The following is a 21265-nucleotide window of genomic DNA, read 5'->3' as shown; positions in this document are numbered from 1 at the left end:
AATCATTACCTCTTCAAGCTAGTCAGCAGTCTAGATTTCCCAAGGTCCTCAAGTGCTCTCCGTTTTGCTAAAGGGCTATTCATCATGTTCATATATTATTATACCCACCCACCCCAAAGCAAATGAAGTAGGAAGGAAGGAGAGCAGGAGAGAGAAAAGGAGAGAGAGGGAGCTGTACTCTGTAAGGGAGCTGGTTGGAGGGGTGAGCGGCGAAGGCAGAAGCATTAAGCTACAGCACGGTTACCACTGGTCCCCTTTAGCCTTCCCCTTCCTCTTGCAGCTCCTAGACCTTTTAACAGCTGTATGGCAGGCAGAAATTCAACCGGTGCAGCTTTTCCTACCATGGAGCTGCAGTGCTGGGGGAAACTGAAATGGTGGCTGCTGTGATAGGAATTTTATTTTATTGCGCGGCAGCAGCAGGAGGCCCCATTAGCTAAAGTGGTGCTTCAGGTTAAGAACAGTTTCAGGTTAAGAACAACCCTCCGGAACGAATTAAGTACTTAACCTGAGGTACCACTGTATAAAAAATGCAAAACACATAATTAAAAAACAAAAACAGCCCAGTAAACACCCCCAACCTAAACAAGCTTGCTCCATCCTCCGTGTGACAGCCCTTCAGATATCTGAAGATGGCGATTATCCTCCTCTCTCCCATGCTAAACATACCCAGCTCCTTCAACCGTTCCTCATCAGGTCCCTCCCATGTATCTGTGGGAAACGGTTGTCAAGGCTACTCTCTCTCATCCACACATATTTATTTATTCATCCACACAACAGCCACCAATGTATATTTTCCAGTAGGCTGTAGCTGGTTGCTGAAGGAGGCAGAACACTAGGCCAGATGGGTCCTTGCTGCAACCCAGCCCTGCTCCTCTTGCAGTCTTTAGCTCCTCTCGGTTTTAGCATTCCACTCGAGTCCAGGCATCTGGCTCTTGCTGCCTGTGGCCATGTATTTTTCCGCCGGCACAACAGCCCGCGGGGGCTCTGCTGGGAACTTCCTGCGGCTGACGCGCCACCAACGACCTAACCCTGCCTTGAACTAGTCGGCTAATTAGTGCCGGGGTTAAACAAGAAAGGAAGGAAGCGCCTCTCTCCAGTGAGCAAATGGCACGACAGGCTAGAAAGCCTCGGTCCTACAACACGGCTGCCCTCGACGCCCACACATGCCTGACACAGAGATGAGCAACCTGAAATATCAGCAGTGAAGCTAATGAGACGTGGGGGGAATGGCAGACGAAATCACAATCGTGAGCTCCCTGTCCGGAAGGAATCGCTCAGTGAAGACAACGCTGATCCAAATGTGTGCACGGTTATCATGCACCCCAGAATCCTGGCCACTTTGCTGTTTTCGAACTAAGCGGAGGGCTGCAATCTGAATAATATTTGGGAGGAAATATGTTGGGGACTGCACCCCTGAAGTGCTCAACTGTAACGGATTTTTTTGTCATCTGCATAAATATTAAAACAAGACAGAGTGTTCTGATTTTCCAGCAATACCCCGTGCACTGCTGAACGACGGAAAATGTGGTTACCTTAGTTCTGGTACCAAATCTGTGCAACTATTGGGGCATACCCTGCGTAGCACAACTGCAAAGAGAGTTCCAGTTCCTCTTGCCTCCCACCCCACAAGGGCTTGCTTGTGCAAACTCCCTCCATCTGACTTTCCCCACTGTAGGTCCCTCACCCCACCCCCACTGCTACTGCAGATCTCTTTCCTCCAGAAAGTGTTTGGGAGCATTCAGGGGATAAGGGGCAACATTCTTGTACTGCCAGATATAACCTATTGACCAGAGATGTATTTCAATGACTTGCTGCTGTAACCTGACTTCAATATGCATAACAGGTTTTGTTGGATTGCACCTAAGGCGGAAAAGAACTCTGTTTATCCAAATGCTTAGACAGTTAAGGAAGCCAGACAGAGGGAACTTGGTTTGTCCCAACTCATTTATGAGACACAGTAGTTCTATTTAGTTATTTATTTCATAAAATTTATGTACCGCTCGATTGTTAAAAACAACCAAAACCTCAGGCTACTGGATAAGGCAGCGTTATAAGGTTGCTATTCATAGTTTCTGCCCAAATATTTGTTGCTAAAGCAGCGTTTGCACAAAGTGAATTCCCCTCCCTTTGCATGAGCACAGCACTGGATTTACTGAAAAAGTATTCAAACAGTTTTGAATTTGTATTTTTAAAAAGAAAAAAATCAACTTATCCTCAACTGAATAAATCTGCACACTGTCCTGAAAAGCAAAACAAGATCAGGTAAGCTTTTATATTGCCTTGTCATCAGCCTTCCTCAGCTTGGTGCCCTCACAAAGTTGGAAAAGCTACGCTATATGAATCTTCAGGTGTAACTGAATTATTTAACTACGTGAGCAGCAGAGAGATCCTTGGAATAACTAGTCGAAGTTAAATGCAACCTCCAGATCTGCTCAAAAAGATCTCTCCCACTTTTAAGAAAAGGAAAGGTAATCATCTTCCATCCAACAATTGATTGAGGAAGAACAGAACAAACATTCCCCTCTATTTGCTTCCCCTACATTAGAGCTGCAGGAAACCAACGTCTCATTAATAAGCAGGTGGCATTAAGAAGGCCATTTTGCAATTTCCATTGTGCGGGAGTTGTGGGAAACTGAGTCTCGCGCCTTCCCACTGGTTTATTGCGCTGCTTGCACCAGAGACTGCTGGTACTGTACTCGAGCAGGAAAATGATCCGCAGGCCTGTTGTACGCTGTCCACACAGGTTCTCCGACAAACAGCCTCATTGCCTTCACATAATTCTGGGAACAGAAACACAGAAAGTTCACACTTAACACAGTTTACTTTTGCAAAACAAGAATGAAAACCCTGAAAGGAGTGGGGTTCAAAGTACAGGGCTCGAGTCCAACTGAAGGGTTGGGAAACAGCCAGCTTTGGAGAAATGCTGGCTACTTTATTTGAAATATCCATTCCCCAATCCCCCTAGCCTAATTGTGTTTGGATTCCTTGCAATATTCACATTTTGCAAAGAGCAGACACTGTAAAGTGAAATCGCTTTGCCTTGTCCCTTTTCCAAGGCAAAAACCTCCAGAAAACCATCATGGAAAAGAGATTGTGAGCAAGTCACAAAAGAGGGAGCCCCTTCTGGAACAGCCTGACACACCGAAATTTAGCAGTTAATGCTTCCCCTCCCCCTCCCCCATATTATCTCTGTTTGGAACAGTTTTTTCTCAAGGTGAATTTTGGCTCTTTATAAAAAAACAAAAATGAGTACTGCTCAATGCAAAACCAACTCTGAACAAGGCTTGGGGCACACACAGAAGTTATTGCAATGCTAGCCTACATGAAATCAGTATGATTAACATTTATAATTCAATACATGCAGGTTGGAGGGGTAAGAAGAGAAATCTCTTTGCTCGTTCCTCATTTTTAAAATTTACACATAAGACGTCTGACTCCGGTTTCTGTTGCTAATGCACAGCAACATCTCTGCAGTTAACACTGCATGTTTTGCTTTGCTTTTCAACACTGAAGCGCCCTTACTCAGAGTAGACCCTTTGAAATGAACGGGCCAAACTCAAGTACGTTAACTTTAACGGGCCTACTCTGAGCAAAACTTGGATGACTGCCACCTAATCTTTCCGGCGATGTTAACAGCAAGGGAAAACTTCTCGATTCGACAAAGCACATTCAACAAAATTTGGGGGTCGTGATATTGTCACTCCGTCAGGGCCTGCACCTGTTTTCCTGCGCAGAGGGAAACAAATAGATCGCAGAGCTCATTCTAAGAGCCGGCCAGTAGCAAGACAGCGACCTTAAACTTTCTATATCGAATGCTTTATACATCCCTCACAACAAGCCAGAGAACAGGACGAGCAAAGCAGATCTCCCAAGGCTCCACTGCATAGTTGCTATGGCAACACCAATCCCTTACTAAAGATGGATTTTGTGACAAGGCCGAAGACACGAGTGCTCCATTTAACTGCAAAGGTAGCAGCAGCAGCAGCGCAGAGCAGGGAAAGCGCATGTGCTCTAAATACTATCCCTGCCTGAACCTTGAGGAATTGATTTCTAATCCCAGAGAGTTGGGAATGGCAGCATGGAAGACAGGTGGGCTTTATGACCGAACCGAGGTTGAAGCTGCCATGCTTTGATTACCTACAAGGTGCAGAAACGTAAGACTTCCAGTCAGTACCAGTGCTTTTTTTTCTGGGGGGGACAAGGGGAACACATACCCCTAAACATTTTGTGAATCTAAGTTTGGCCTCATTGAAGAGCGGTATTTCAGTGAGTAGGAAAATGAGAGCACCCCCTAAACATTTTTTAGGAGGAAAAAAAAGCACTGGTCAGTACTATCAACAAAAGTAGGACTGCTGGATTACTGGGGGCGGGGAAATCTGTGGGGAGAAGCGTTTTTAAAAGCTGTTTTTTCTATACTAATAAATGCAGGCAACTTTAGATGAGGAGAGATGGAGCCAGGGCATGGTCCGCTGAGAAGAAGGCAATTAGTACAAGAGGTCCTTCTGTCCCCTTCCCCACGAACGCCTGAAAACCCCTCTCAAGAAAGCAGTGAGGGATCCCCACCAGTGTTGCACAGAGAGCAAGACATTGCAGAGCCCGTGTGGTGTGGTGGTGAAGAGTCTCGTACCCAGGCCTGCAAGTCCGGGGTTCAGATCCCCGCTCAGCCCTGAAGCTCATTGGGTGCCCTTGGGCCAGTCACAGTCTCTCAGCCAAGCCAACCTCACAGGATTGTTGTTGAGATAAAATGGGAAGAGCTATGTACCTTGAGTTCCTTGGTGATTATGGTGTGATGATAAAAATTGAGGGGAGGGGGAGGAATCCCTTCAATGAATTTCAAGTGACTCCCCCCACCCTACTCCACAGGTTTAATATGGCAAAACACAGATTGTGTTCACACCAGGCGTGTAAAGCACATATCTCCACCCCCCCCCCATAAAAAGAAATTCTGGTAAACTGTAGTTTACCCCTCACAGAGCTACAATTCTCAGTACCCTTAATTCCCTGGGGGGAATTGCATGCTTTAATTGTATGGTATGTCTGCAGCCAGAGATGGTCATCTTTCTAATATGGCGCCCTGTGTGAGGCCAATATTTTGCTCCCCCAAATGGATCGTCTCAATTAAGGATCTTCTCAATTTTGAGCCCTGCTCAGCTCAGCACCCTATTCATGGGAACCACTCACAACGCTCTAAATCTGGCACTGATGCAGCCCCAGTTCCCACTGTTGAGATGCAGCCCTAAATTCCTTTTTTTTAAAATAGAAAAACAAATAAAAGTGGTCACAGGCTCTGATTTTGTACCCATTGCCTGTTCTTCCCTCATTATCCCACCCACACATTTTTTAATTTAGCAGATTACACTGCAGGTCTCAAGAGTTTTGTTATTAATATGCTGTTCTACAGCTGCAGACAATTCTGTCAACTCTGTGTAGATGTTTATGGGGGGGTGGGGGGTGGGGAAGTAATTTCATACAGATTCATCCAGCGTAAATCGGTGATAGATGCCAGCAGGAAGCGTGATCATGTCTCCCTTTTCCATGGCAATCCGGATCCATTTGTCGTCTTTATCGCGAACGTCAAAATACCCACTTCCTTCCAGGATGTAGCGAATCTCATCATCCAGGTGTAAGTGCTCTTCATAAAATATTTTTATCTGGGAAAGGGGAAGGGAAGAGAGAAGGAAGCGGCTTTCCATTTAGCAAATCTTATTACAAGCGGCAAAGCATGTAAAGATTGCAAGATGTTACGCCAGGAAACCCAAAGCCCCTCTCAATAATGCAATATTTGGCACTGAAAGAGAGCCCTTTGAGTGTTCTTCAAGCGTTCTCTAACAGCAACCCTGCAAGGCAGGGCAGAATCATTAATCTCATATTACAGATCGCTCTTTTGAGGAACTTCCCAATTCAAACCTTAGTCCTTATTCCAGATTTAGTCTGAGAAAATAATTAATAATAATAATAATAATAATAATAATAATAATAATAATAATAATAATACCTTTACGGTCATTGTACAACGTGTGTACAATGAAATTAAACGAGCCTCCCCCCCAAAAAAAACCCACTCAAAACACTCAAAAACACTCAAATCTCTTATCAAACAACACACCACCTCGCAAGTCAATTTCGCTATGTTATTTTTCGTTCAACAGCCTAACAGCCCATGGATAGAAGCTATTTTTTAGCCTGTTGGTACGGCTGATTATACTTCTGTATCTCCTGCCCGAGGGTAGAAGATTAAAGAGGTGATGGCCGGGGTCTGAGTCATCCCTGAGAATTTTTCTCACTCTCCTCAGGCAACGATCCCTTGCGATGTCATCTAGCGGACTCAAGGGACAGCCCATGATATCATGTGCTGTATTCACCACCCTCTCTAGAGACTTTCTGTCCGTGGCTGTCAGGCCAGCATACCACACTGTGATACAATATGAAAGGACAGTTTCTATTGTGGACCGGTAAAAGGAGTTCATCAGTTGTTGTTTGATATTATTCTTTCACAAGTCCCTGAGGAAATGGAGTCTCTGTGGGGCCTTTTCTGACCACCTGAGTTATGTTGATTTTCCAAGTGAGGTCCTCACTAAGGTAAACTCCCAACTCCCAGGAATTTAAAGGAGACTCTCTCCACACAGTCCCCACTAATGTACAACAGGGCAGGTTCCCCTCTCTTCTTCCGGAAGTCCAACACCATCTCCTTTGTCTTACTAATATTTAGGTGCAAGTTATTCTCTAAGCACCATGTAGATACTAATCACACTGGATCTATCATCCTGAGCAGATTTTGTATATCAGCATCAGCATCATCATTTCTATTCTGCTTTATATTTTAATGGGGGAAAAGTCTCAAAGTGGTTCACAACACATTAAAACATCAAATCAAACAATCCAGAATAAAACAAATTCAAGCTTCAAGGAAAATATTTCATGTCCTTCTTGAAGTGACATTCCGCTTTCCCCATATTGAGTTACTTGCCGAATTTATATAGCTGACCTATAGCAGAAGTACTCTAGGAAGCCAGTGTGGTGTAGTGGTGAGAGCGTTGGACTAGGACCTGGGAGATCAGGGTTTGAATCCCCACTCAGTCATGAAGCTCGCTGGGTGTCCTTGGGCCAGTTGCAGCCTCTTAATCCTTAACTGAGGATGGGGGTGAACCATGGAGAACTTGGAGAGAAAGGTGAGAGATACAGTGGTACCTCAGGTTAAGTACTTAATTCGTTCCAGAGGTCCGTTCTTAACCTGAAACTGTTCTTAACCTGAAGCACCACTTTAGCTAATGGGGCCTCCTGCTGCCGCGCTGCCAGAGCACAATTTCTGTTCTCATCCTGAAGCAAAGTTCTTAACCTGAAGCACTATTTCTGGGTTAGCGGAGTCTGTAACCTGAAGCGTATGTAACCTGAGGTACCACTGTAAATGCAATAAACAAGCTCTTCTGCTTAGCTGCTTAAGAAAGCTGGAGGGGCTAGCCAGGTGGAGGTGTCAAGTCACCAACCAGGCATCCAGAAATCTCCACAGGGTCACAACTGGACCCATGCCAATCCCAAACACACCTGGATGATTGTTAGCATTGACTACAATTCCCATCAGTCATGTTCCTCAAGGGCGCCAGGTTGCCCAAGGCTAGTAGGGATAGATCTACACTCACGGTTTTTAATAGGGATAGTGCTTCTCTAAAACCTATGTTTTTTTCATTGTCCTATATTGAAATATTTTTGGCAGAAGGTAACTGAAACCATCAGCAAGGACTGTATGGAACAACCTCACATTTACAGAGCAAAATATCCTTTTGAAAGATATGCCCAGCACATGGAACCTTACAAAAGGACAATACGAGTGGACTCTCTGGGCCCTTACCATGGCAAAAAGACCGAAACTGATGAATTGGGAAAATAAAAATGCGTCTCCCTTCTACGATTAGATTGAAGACTTCTACAAACTTCGCAGCATATGAACAACTTGCATATAAACGCAGACTTGCCATGGACGATATTCAACGATATTTGGAATCCATTCTTAAAAATACTGTAATAGGTTAAGATCTGGTGAAGTACAATAACAACTTTGTTATAATATAGAGTTTTAGGTTTTATTTCCCTCCTCTCCCTTTACTTTTCCTTCTACACAGGTGCTGTTTCTCTTTTTATTTTTCTCTCTTTTATTTACGTCTGACCATGTTTAGTGCACATATAACTATGTACTTTTTAACTTTCAATAAAGATGTCAGAATAGAAAGAAATAAACAAGGTGGTTTTTAATGTTAAGGAAGGGTTTTGCTAAGCATTATGAACACATGGCATCCTCCTTATAACGTTCGTAATGCGTTGTTAAAATGTGATACCCAAGGGTGCTGCAACCAGCAGTAGGCAGATAGTCATTTTTGATGGGGGGGGGGGAAGGTTTAAAAAATGCTCTATTTTACAAGTATGCCCTGTGACATTTTAGAACGATATACAGTCGTACCTTGGATCTCAAATGCCTTGCCTCCCGAACAAATCAACTCCCAAATGATCGAAACCCAGAAGTGAGTGTTCGGTTTTTCGAACAATCTTCAGAAGCCAAACATCCTGCACGGCTTCTGTGACTTCTGCAGGGCACTTCTGCAGCCAATCGGAAGCCACGCCTTGGTTTTCAAACGGTTCCGGGAGTCGAACGGACTCCAGGGAAAGCATTCTGTTTGAGAACCAAGGTACTACTGTATCTAATAATGTTAAGCAGGTCATTGTAGATCCAGCTCAGGAATCCATGACTGGTGGTTTGTGGGAAGTGGTGGCCCTTTCGCCTGCCCTGAATCTCCTCCTGTCAGCCAGTTTCACTGAGCGCCCAGCTACGCAATCCTACCCCAAGAGGACCTGTGGCTCTGCTGATGTTATTGCCCTCCAGAACCCATGTTGGCTGGGATGGAGGTGATTCAAGAGTCCAGCAAAGTCCAAACCACAGCTCTGTATCAGAACTCAGCTACTCTTTACTCTTTGGATCTGCGAGTAAAATTACCCAGGTGCACCTGAAGCGCATGGAATTGCCAATGAATTATTCTCTTGCCCAGCTCCTCCCTCGGTAAAAGCCTTTTTTTTTTTAACCAAAGGTGCCACCACAACTGACCCACTTCCTCAAGTGCTTAGTCAGCTCTGGAGGTAAGAGGGAGGGAGAGGAGAAAAACCTAAATTTAGTGGCGGAATGATTTTGCGAGCCGACAACAGCTGAAGTGCACTGGAGCTTTCAGGAGGGTGCGTCAGCCGGCGCTGCCAGGTTGATAATGCTCTTGAGACATGTTACGGGTCAGGGAGATCGCAGAACCTGGCAGAAATAAGCTGGGTAGGCATTCAGACTCCACTCCAGTCGCGAAATTACTAAAATATTCATAGCACTTAAAACGCATCACCTTGACAACCAGACAAGGAGAGGCAGAAGAGCTCCCTCTTTCTGAGAAGTCTGAATAATGACTACTAGAATAGAACCAGCCGGTTTTGTTGCTTTCATTTATAATGTCCCAAGGAAGCGGTGTGGCCAATTGTTCAGAAGCTTAACATACGTCCTTCTGCCAGATAAGTAGGGTGGTTGGCGGTGGTGGTGGGAGGGAGGGTTCACTTCAGCAGAATCATGGCTTTGTTAAAGGTACAGGAGCCCTGCCTTCCTTTTTCACCTGGCCACTTCGGAGGTAAAACCATCAGGTGAGAGTGCTCAGGTCCTATCTCCTCATCTCAGTGTTCACAGAACAAGAGAGACACAAAACGGCAGAAAACATATATTTATGTTGAGAGACAAGGTGTCTGGCAGCATTCAGTCTGTCTTGCCTTCTGCTGGCTCTGAACATCTATGCCTATAGAAAAAACCTGTCTGGCTCGAAATCCTGAAGCGTACAAGGCAATGAAGTTTGCACAGTTAGTAATGTCATCACCTCAGGAGACAGTGTGGTGCAGTAGTTAGCGATCCAAGTTCTAGCAAAGAGGAGTTCAGGTATATATATATATATATATATATATATATATATATATATATATGCAGGTTTTGGTGTCCTCGGGTATCTTCCCGTGTAAAAGTTGGGGTGTCTAGGCGACGTTTCGACGAGGTCTCACTCGTCATCTTCAGGCTGGTGCTTTCGGCTTCTTGTTACTGGAACAGAGCAGGATCTCAGTGTTTGAGTTCCTATAAATACTGTTGAGGAGGTGTGGCCTCCTATGTTCTGGGCAGAGAGGAAGTTCCCAGGCTAGTGTGCCTTTTCTTCTTTTGTTCCTTAATTGCTTGAGGGATATCTTGAGTGATTTCTTGAGTGATATCCTGAGTACCACTTAGGTGGGTCATTAGGTGTGGATTAGTTGCTAAAGCCTTTGTGTCTTGACCTCTTGAACTTTGTGAAGAGTTTTTCTGAGAAGATGGGTGTACTACATTTAGTTGTGCTCTGGCTTGGCTTCGTGTATAGGGGCGAGCTGTGGTTTTGTGGCCTGTGCCAGCCAGATCTGTGTAGGGATTGCAGGGGGGTACAGCATCCGGAGGTGCCACCATGGTTTGGCTACTGGATGGTGTCTGTAATTTATCTGTGGAGAGGGTCTGGGTTTGGGTCTGGTGTGGTTGATTGGTGATGGCGTTCTGTGTGCCTCTGGATCTGGTGTCAGTTTTTGTGGGGAGGGCTAATTTCCAGATGTCTGGCAAGCGGGATGTGTCGTCACGCTTGTTCATGTTGTGAGGGTGTTTCTCTATCTCGATGGCTTCCATGATTATTCTCTTGTGGTGATGTTCCATGTTAGAAACAAATACAATCCCCCCGAATACATCTTGGACCTGACCAACCACTGCCTAACCAACACGTACTTCATCCACAATGGACAAAGATACAAACAGATAGAAGGAGCACCTATGGGATCACCCCTCTCACCGGTCATCGCAAACCTGTACATGGAACACTTTGAAACCAATGCTTTAGACAAGTCAGAACACAAACCCAAACTTTGGCTCAGATATGTTGACGACACCTTTGTAATTTGGCCACACGGGAAGGAAAAACTGGACAGCTTCCTCACACATCTCAACAGCCTACACCCCAAAATACAATTCACTATGGAAATAGAAGCCAACAACCAACTTCCCTTTCTTGACGTCCTAATCTACAAAAAACCTGATGGCTCCCTAGGACACACTATCTACCGGAAAAAAACACACACCAACCGCTACTTACATGCACAATCACACCACCACCCTGCACAAATAAACTCCGTAGCCAAGACTCTCATCTCCAGAACCAAACGCCTGGCTGACAAAGACCACTTGACAACTGAGTTACAGAATCTCTCAAATGTGTTAATTGCCAATGGATACCAGCAAAACAGGGTTACGAAGCTAATCCAAAAAGAAACACCCCCCAAAAACCAAGACACAGAAGAAAACAATGGCATGGCCCTCCTTCCTTATATCAAGGGCACTACAGATAAAATTAGCAAAATCCTCCATAAACACAATATCAAAACAGCCTTTTGCGCCAACCAAAAAATAGCCAATATCCTCAGAAACCCCAAGGATAAAATCCAGTTGGAAAACCAAGGGGTCTATGAAATACCCTGCAAAGTCTGCCCAGCCACGTACATTGGACAAACAAACAGACGAATAAATGCACGTATCGCAGAACACAAGAATGCCGTCAAAAAAGAAGAAAAAACTTCCTCTCTCTTCCAACACATGAAAGAAACAGGACACGAAATTAATTTTGCAGATTCCAAATTGCTCTCTAACATGGAACATCACCACAAGAGAATAATCATGGAAGCCATCGAGATAGAGAAACACCCTCACAACATGAACAAGCGTGACGACACATCCCGCTTGCCAGACATCTGGAAATTAGCCCTCCCCACAAAAACTGACACCAGATCCAGAGGCACACAGAACGCCATCACCAATCAACCACACCAGACCCAAACCCAGACCCTCTCCACAGATAAATTACAGACACCATCCAGTAGCCAAACCATGGTGGCACCTCCGGATGCTGCACCCCCCTGCAATCCCTACACAGATCTGGCTGGCACAGGCCACAAAACCACAGCTCGCCCCTATACACGAAGCCAAGCCAGAGCACAACTAAATGTAGTACACCCATCTTCTCAGAAAAACTCTTCACAAAGTTCAAGAGGTCAAGACACAAAGGCTTTAGCAACTAATCCACACCTAATGACCCACCTAAGTGGTACTCAGGATATCACTCAAGAAATCACTCAAGATATCCCTCAAGCAATTAAGGAACAAAAGAAGAAAAGGCACACTAGCCTGGGAACTTCCTCTCTGCCCAGAACATAGGAGGCCACACCTCCTCAACAGTATTTATAGGAACTCAAACACTGAGATCCTGCTCTGTTCCAGTAACAAGAAGCCGAAAGCACCAGCCTGAAGATGACGAGTGAGACCTCGTCGAAACGTCGCCTAGACACCCCAACTTTTACACGGGAAGATACCCGAGGACACCAAAACCTGCATTCCTGTACCCGTGAAAATCTACGAAAGCAAATATATATATATATATATATATATATATATATATATATATATATATATAATTATAATAATTATTATTATTATTATCATTATAGTTGTGTGTCCTTGTTTCTCAATTTGATCATTTTATATGGTTTTCTATGTTTTGTGGTATTTTATGCATCGTGACTTACCATTATTTTTATCGATTACAGTTTAGTAATTCTTTATTGTAATTGATAAGTGGAAGCTGTTTAATTATTACTCGCTAATATTTAATTTTACTGTTTACTATTAATTTCTAATGGATAACTGAATATTGCTTTGTTTGATATCAGTTGTTTATTTTGAAGTAGTTGTGATTTATTTTGTACTGGATCAGTTTGTTATTACATGTGTGATCTTTGCTGCCTATTTTGTAGTCTCTTCAGCTTGTAAACTTGCCTTGTGTATAGTAATGTAGAAAGGCGGTATACAAATGTAACAGTGAAATGAACGTTAAATGAAATGGGAGTTCCTGAGTGGCTTTCTCTCTGCCTGTCCTCCTACTTTGCAAGGCTGCTGTGAGGAACAGAGAGGGTGGAGAGAACTGGATTTTGCATTAAGCTCCTCAGAGAAAAGGTGGAATATAAGCCAAGTTATATTAACTTTGGATACTGTAACCCCATTCACTTCACCCTGCCTTTGCCAGATGTAAGATGGAGGAGTGTAGTCTAGGGGGTTACCAATAAGCAGCAAAAATCACATCAAACTACGGTTTTGCGTGGGAACGAGGAACCTCTGCCCTCCAAACATTATTGGACTACAGTTCTCATCATCACTGACCACACTGGAAGGGGCTGGCAGGAGCTTGATCCAAACATCTGGAGCGCCAGAAACCCCCCACCCCAAGTGTGACATCCCTGCATTGCAGGGGGTTGGACTACATGGCCCTTAGGGTCCCTTCCAACTCTACAATTCTATCCAAAGCAGGCACCAAAACTTCCCAAATGCTCACTTAGGTAAAGGGACCCCTGACCATTAGGTCCAGTCGTGACAGACTCTGGGGTTGCGGCTGCTCTCATCTCGCTTTACTGGCCAAGGGAGCCGGCGTACAGCTTCCAGGTCATGTGGCCAGCATGATTAAGCCACTTCTGGTGAACCAGAGCAGCGCATGGAAACGCCGTTTACCCTCCCACCGGAGTGGTACCTATTTATCTACTTGCACTTTGACGTGCTTTCGAACTGCTAGGTTGGCAGGAGCAGGGACTGAGCAACGGGAGCTCACCCTGTCGCTGGGATTTGAACCACCGACCTTCTGATCGGCAAGTCCTAGGCTCTGCGGTTTAACCCACAGCACCACCCACGTCCCTAATGCTCACTTAACTGCATGTTAAAAGGTGGAAGTTATTCGCATGCATACATAAGCCAGCCATCTTGCTGCCAACTTTCTCCATTTTTTCTAGCACATTTGCTGTGCCTTTTCAAGGCAGCATAGGAGGCAGAAATCAAACAGGGGCAACTCATCCCCCAGTCTGCACTCCAGAATTCACCAGCTGTTAAGAAGGTACAGGAGCCCTGTCAGAAAAATAACAGCCAGTAACCGAAGGAAAGCACATATCTTCCCATTATAATAGGTTTTGAAATGCACTAGGGCAGGCAGGGGGAACAACTGCATGACGGACAGCAAAATCCAGCCACGTCTACTCCGAAGTCAGCCCTTTTTAATTCAATTTGGCTTATTTTCAGGTTAAGCAGGGCTAGGATTTCAGCCTTAGTTCTCAGGAAAGGGACAGCCAGTGTTCAAAGAGCAGAATCGCAAAACTTCTGAAACTGGCACACACTCTAGTGGCGAGTTCCAGCATTTGCAACCCTTTCAAGGCCCAAACAAGAGACAGAATGTATTATACAGTACCTTGTCTTCGTAATTCGGAAGCTTATCTTTGTGTATCGTTATTATATCCATCCAGTTGTAGTTCCTTTCTTTCCGGATCTCTGCTAAGACAGGATCGGTCTCATAGTTGTCAGCATCCAGCTGCGGAATTAAGAAAAGGGTTTTGGTGGCAGAAATGTTCAAAACGAGGCAGTCATTGCGATCAGCTGCATCCCAAACGCTCCTTACGTACAAAACGCTTTTATGACTTTGCAGAGCAGGTTGTTGTGGGATGTGATGCATAAGTAGCAGTCAAGTACAACATTCCTTGTTTTCCTAGATTGGACATGCGGGGGAATGTTTGGTCCAGCCAGCCGAAAACTTCCTGTTTCCTCCTGGGCTGGGACATACTTCCTTTGCATGTGACTAGAGGTGGGCGTGACCTTACCTGTCCAGGTAACAAAAGGACAAGGCACGCAGCACTCTCTCTCTTTGACTTCCTCCGTCGTTGGAGCAGCTTTTTAGCTAGAACAACAGAGGACACTGCGATTATCCCCATATGGGATAGATCCACATGTATACGCTTTGTAACCAAGTATGCCTTCAGGGATCCAACTGTAAACTGATGATGTGAGTAAACTTCTTTTATATTCTTTAAACAAGATTGTGGCGTGTTTATTCTTTTAAGAGGGATATAAGGGAACTTACCAGGAACCTAGTAGTGAAAGGCTTACACAAGCCTGCAACCAGCTATCTGCTGTGCGTTTAAAAGGTGAATGTAAAACTCTGCTAAGGAACTTGCTAGTGCAAGTTAGGAAGGATGTTAATAAGCCATATATCCTCTCCTGCCTCCCTGAACATTCCCACAGTTGTCAGTCTTCCGACTGTACTAGGTAAAGGGACCCCTGACCATTAGGTCCAGTCGTGGCCGACTCTAGCTCATCTCGCTTTATTGGCCAAGGGAGCCGGCGTACAGCGGTCATGTGGCCAGCATGACTAAGCCGCTTCTGGCGAACCAGAGCAGCGCACGGAAACGCCGTTTACCTTCCTGCTGGAGTGGTACCTATTTACAGTGGTACCTCGGGTTAAGTACTTAATTCATTCCGGAGGTCCGTACTTAACCTGTGTTCTTAACCTGAAGCACCACTTTAGCTAATGGGGCCTCCTGCTGCCGCCGCGCCGCCGGAGCACGATTTCTGTTCTTATCCTGAAGCAAAGTTCTTAACCTGAAGCACTATTTCTGGGTTAACGGAGTGTGTAACCTGAAGTGTATGTAACCCGAGGTACCACTGTATCTACTTGCAGTTTCTGCTTTCGAACTGCTAGGTTGGCAGGAGCTGGGACCGAGCAACGGGAGTTCACCACGACGCGGGGATTCGAACCGCCGACCTTCTGATCAGCAAGTCCTAGGCTCTGTGATTTAACCCACAGCGCCACCCGCGTCCCAGATAAATAAAGCCCTGGTGCTATTACCTGCTTACGTCCCGTGTAAGACACTCAAGATATATAAACCAGGTGCCAAATTGCTCCTTAAACCAAGGTTATAGTTGCCAAAACGGAATGTCTAGTTGCCATTTTGGGGCCAGGCAGCTCTAAAGTCTTATTTTTCAAATGATGTGATTGACTCTCAGTTAAACATCAGGCTAGTTCAGATGACAACCTTGAGCATGCCCAATGGTCGGAGGTGGTGGGGATTCATAGTCCAGAATTCTCTGGAGGGCACAGCGTTGGCTACTCTTGTTCTGTAAACCGGCAATAAAGTTCTGAGTTTCTGAAACCACTTTTGTTCCTCAAAAAGGGATCATTGAAAAGCTGGCCTTCCACTGTCAACAGTAGAGCAGGGTTCCCCCGAAGGAAGAGTACTACACCAGCAAGAAGCCTCTGTCCATGAAGAGCTCTCAGCTGTTTTATACAACTTTCCCTTCCTGGATTTCCCTCCAGGCAGGCTGCCATCTTTGGCAGAGCAGCTTTCCAAAACAACAAAATTAGCCTTGATAGGGGGAGCAGCAGGGACGCAGCAAACAAACGAGATTAAATTTAAACGCCGACAAGAATCAAGGGGTCTTCATTGATTATTTCACAAGTTTAATATACTGCCCGGGTCCTGATTTAACTGTGTTTGTTCCGTAATTGCAATGGGTTGCACCTTGAGGGAAGCAGCACAGCACTCGTGGGAGGTCCACACTGCCCACTCACCACCCATCCTGTCTAGGATAATCAATGGTTTGTACTGACATTGTAATGTAAACTACGGCAAGAGTGCTACAAACTCCTTTGCTGATATGTGTTAAATGAGCAGTCCCAAAGGTTTATGCTAAACCCTAAAGCAGAGGTACTCAAGCTCCGGTCTGCAAATCACTTTTGGCCCCCACAAACTCCACTCAGGTGCTCTGAGGAACAGATGCAGAACAGTCAAGAGTAGCTGTATGTGGCCATGCAATTGATTTTTTTTTTTCTTCTGACAATGGAGACAGAGGATGCTTTGACCAGAGATAGATTATTGAACAGGCAAATAAAGCCTGAGGGCCATGATTTTCATAAGGGAAGCTTTTTAATGTTTAATGTTTTACTATGTTTTCATATGTTGGGAGCTGCCCAGAATGGCTGGGGCAACCCGGTCAGATGGGTGGGGTACAAATAATACTATTTATTATTATTATTATTTGTTGTTGCAAGGTGAGATTTCCATCCCCTACCACCCTCAAGTCCAAATATGGAAAAGGAATGCTGAATAATGTCCTGAGACCTGACAAACATTACACTCACCTTGGGATGTCAAGGAAATCTATCTGACCTTTAGAAGACAACTGAAGGCAGCCCTGTTTAGGGAACTTTTTTATGTTTGATGTTTTATCATTATCATTATTATTCTGTTGGGAGCTGCCCAGAGTGGCTGGGGAAACCCAGCCAGATGGGAGGGGTATGTAAATATTATATTATAATAATATAATATAATATAATATAATATAATATAATATAATATAATATAATATAATATAATATAATATAATAAATATAATAGGGAGAAATTTGCTTACACGCAAAGCTGGCACATCCATCAGATTAGAAAATCAAGACTATGATTATTTTTAAAAAATGTAAGAGATGTGCTTTGATTTCTAGCTTGCATACACACACAGACAAAGTGGTCCTCTGAGACCCCAAAATTTTCAAGTGGCCCATAAAAAAATTGTTTGAGAACCACTGCTCTAAAATAAACTGTAGGATAGAGAGAACACTTAGTTTAAAATACTTCCACGACCTTTGCTTTGTAAACAAGATGTCCCAGGTAAAGAGCCTGCAAAATGTTTTGCTAGCCCATCTGTCTACATGTACATCTTTAACCTCTGGGATAGCTCAGTTGGTACAGCATGAATCTCAGGGTCAGGGGTTTGAGCACTGCAGGGGGTTGGACTAGATGGCCCTCATGGTCCCTTCCGACTCTACAATTCTGTGGTTCTGTGAGCTAAACAAATCAATCATTTGTGGTACAGCACAAAAGATACTCCCAATCCACTTTAGTTGAGGTCTGCATCGGTACACTCCACCTATTCAAATATACAAGGGAAGCAAGGGCCTAACCTTTTCCCCAGCCCCAATCTCCACATATTTCAAAAGGAAACAATAGGAGCTTTCCACACTCAATGCTTTTGTATTTCACGCTCTAGTATCTGTAGTCAAATGTGAAATACAGAGTACTGTAGAAGGTCCGGGGGCACATCATACAGCCACCATGCTGAAGCTAAGCAGAAACAAAGCAAGTGGCCAGTGTAGTAGAAAAACACTGTTCAGGGACCAGGTGACCGGCATGTGATATGGGGATTTCTGGCACTTACAGGAGGGTCAAGAGTCGCTGTGCTGGATTTGGGCACATGGAAGCTTTCCATACAATTATCACAGGCTGTAATTCTGCATTTTATGGCCGCTGGGCCCAGCAGCTTACGGCTGCTTTTCTCCACACCCGTTGGGGATGGCGATTCATACAAGAAGAGGCAGCGCTGTGTCATGGGCAGAGTGCTGGAGTACAGCCAGGAAAGGCAGGTTTAAAAGCCCTCACTCAGCCATGAAGCTCGCTGGGTAAACTTAAGCCAGTCAGTATCTCTTGACCTCACACCAACCTCACCAAGTTGTGGGGATAAAATAGAGATCCGAGGAACTATGTATGCATTCAGCTCCTCAGAAGAGAAGCAGGATCTAAATATAGTGAATTATTATTATTATTATTATTTAAAAAATAAGGTGGATTCTAGTCCAGGAAAGCTTATGCATTAATAAATGTTACATCTGTAAAGTACCACACAACTCACTATTGTTCTTGCTACCACCACGTTAACAGAGTTACTCCTCTGAGAGTTATTATCAACAACAATAAAAATGCTATTATTAACAATAATTACAGCTGTCTCTCACCCTCCCTCCCGTGAGCTGGGGGGTGGACGGCACAAATACAGACTGTGTCGCTTTTATATTCTTAACAGCCCTGCAGGGTGGGTTAGACCATGAGAACATGACAGGCCCAAGTTCATCTTCACGGCTGAGGGCATGGGTGTAGCCAGGGAGGTGCAGAGAGGAAGCTGCTCCAACCCCCAAAATCAAGTAAATAAATAAAAATACTTAACTGACCAATTGCGTCACAGGTAACTCGGTCTTGTCCCTGCAACATAAAGCCTGCCCCAACTAAAATAAATCCTGGCTATGCCCAAGGCAGAGGGGGAAAATTGATACGAGGAAAAGCCTTGCACTTTAACTAGCTTTAACTTTAGCTAGTGTAAAGGTAAAGGTAAAGGGACCCCTGACCATTAGGTCCGGTCATGGCCGACTCTGGGGTTGCGGCGCTCATCTTGCTTTATTGGCTGAGGGAGCAGACGTACAGCTTCCAGGTCATGTGGCCAGCATGACTAAGCCGCTTCTAGCAAACCAGAGCAGCGCACAGAAACGCCATTTACCTTCCCGCCGGAGCGGTATCTATTTATCTACTTGCACTTTGACATGCTTTCGAACTGCTAGGTTGGCAGGAGCTGGAACGGAGCAACGGGAGCTCACCCTGTCGCTGGGATTTGAACCGCCGACCTTCTGATCGGCAAGTCCTAGGCTCTGTGGTTTAACCCACAGCGCGTTAGCTAGTGTAGTGCCCGTCAAAGGTGGTTGGGATGCATCTCTCCTCATCCCTGGACCTGATGGAAGCTGGGAGTCCAACAAACGTCCACCACGTTGACAACTCTTTGCTGCCTTAATGTGAGCCCCTGGCAAGCACCTCCCTTCATCTTTGCTGCCCAGTTCTGGCGACTGGAAACCGAACTGCAGCAGTGCGCACCTTCAAAGCACATTCCTCCCCTCAAAGAATTCTGGGCGCTGTAGTTCGTTAAGAGCGGCTGGGATCTGCAGCTCTGCGAGGGGTGGACTACATCCCCCAGAATTCTTTGAGGGGGAGAATGTTGAGTGTGTGCGTACGCGCAACCTGCACCCAAAGCGCACAGCCGGCTGTGCGCAGGACTCCGGCTGCTGCGCCCTGGACAGGAGGGAAACGCAGCCCCGCCTGGATCCTGCTCCCCTTTCCAAACCGAGCCCTGGCGCCAGGAATGGCTCCCGTTCCTGCATACTTTCCAGTAGAAGACGCCCAGCTGCTGCAGCAGCGTCAGGCTGACGGGCTCGTTGGGCTCCCGGCGGTGCGCCTGGCGCTGGTCCTCCGCCGACTCGTCCATATACCAGGCTTCCACCATGGCGCGCCCAGGCCTAGCCTCTCCTTCTTCCCAGCCAGCCAGGCTCCCCGTCCCGACGGAGGGAAGGCGGCTCCGCCTCTCCGCTTCCCTGGGAGGGGAAACCACACGCGGGGCTTTCTGCGCAGGAGCAACCGGGTCTGGCTGTGGCAAGAAGGGGCAGTTCAAAGTGCGCACTAGCCTCCTAGACCCGCAGCACTCCCCCTTCCCCATCCCAATCCAGTTAAACTCCGGAATTTTTTATTTTTATTATGAGTTAAAGCGATTTATTTTTTTTAGACCCGTGGAAAAGGAGCAGCGGCCGAGTCTCCACCCCGAGTCGTGTAGTAACTGAACCGTTTGTGCACGTGTGAATTGGCCTGTTGGGGCATCTTCCCACGGTATGGTGTGTTTCACACCAGCCCGCGCTAGCTGTGTGATATCCGCACCGTGGAAAGCTTTGTAGGGCGAGAGAACTAAAACTTTTTCCCGTACTGGCTTTTGTTTTCGACCCTTAAAACAAAACAAAACTGGCATTTCTTTCTGCCAGCCCATTGTGGCTGAGGGAACCCAGCCAGATGGGCTGGTGTAAATAATAAAAGTGTTGGTGGTGGTTCTGTTGTTGTTAATGGATCAATCTCCCATAATGTACTCTGAAAATAGAACGGTTCAGAATTAAGCTGGCCACTGTATTTGTGGAGAATGTAGTAAATTTGATTTAATTAAAAAAAAAATAATGTTGGGAGAGAACTGCATGTGTCTGCCTCATCTGATATTTGCCTGGTAAAGATTTGTATTTTGTGTGCATATTTTGTTAACCTGCCCAAGCTGGTACAGGCAACTCTGCTTACACAGGGATTACATTCCTGGGATAGGATATGAAGCCAAAAAAGTGTATAGTCAAAACACATTGGGCGCAATGGTGGGTGGAATTGTCAAAGTCGTCCCCCCCACACACACAGGTGCCCGCCCCCTTTTTTGCTCCCTTTCATTTTTCTATTTTAAAAAAATAGCCAAACATGTAAAGCTGTATGTGCACAAGTTAATGCTTGTAGATTGCGAGTTATCTGTACTTGCACCACAATACAAAAGATCAGTTTGAGTACATATGTTTTGGTACAATAAATGCTGCTCTTACTTGTTATTATATGGCATTTGCACATCGCAGCATCAACCCAAATTTGCTCTCTCATGACGAAACAGGAAATGCCCTGGGCTGATTTCACAAAATCTGAAAATACATAATCTGCTCCTGGAGAAAACTGA

The 21265-nt window shown here is 45.3% G+C and overlaps 1 protein-coding gene across 1 annotated transcript; it reads right to left on the bottom strand.

Annotated features, from left to right (window-relative positions):
• Positions 1 to 1961: 1961 nt before the first annotated feature.
• Positions 1962 to 20107, bottom strand: ADI1 (acireductone dioxygenase 1). The gene is made up of 4 exons (XM_028722460.2): positions 19904 to 20107; positions 14346 to 14465; positions 5472 to 5651; positions 1962 to 2780 (listed from the first exon to the last, which is right to left on the bottom strand). The coding sequence occupies exons 1-4, from the start codon at positions 20021 to 20023 to the stop codon at positions 2658 to 2660; spliced, it is 543 nt and encodes a 180-aa protein (XP_028578293.2). The 5' UTR covers positions 20024 to 20107; the 3' UTR covers positions 1962 to 2657.
• Between the last annotated feature and the right edge of the window lie 1158 nt (positions 20108 to 21265).

Source organism: Podarcis muralis, chromosome 3 (genome assembly GCF_964188315.1).
Source record: "Podarcis muralis chromosome 3, rPodMur119.hap1.1, whole genome shotgun sequence".
In the NCBI taxonomy this organism is placed as follows: domain Eukaryota; kingdom Metazoa; phylum Chordata; class Lepidosauria; order Squamata; family Lacertidae; genus Podarcis; species Podarcis muralis.
The sequence above is the reverse complement of the archived record's forward strand: the minus strand, read 5'-3'. Positions and strand labels throughout refer to the sequence as shown.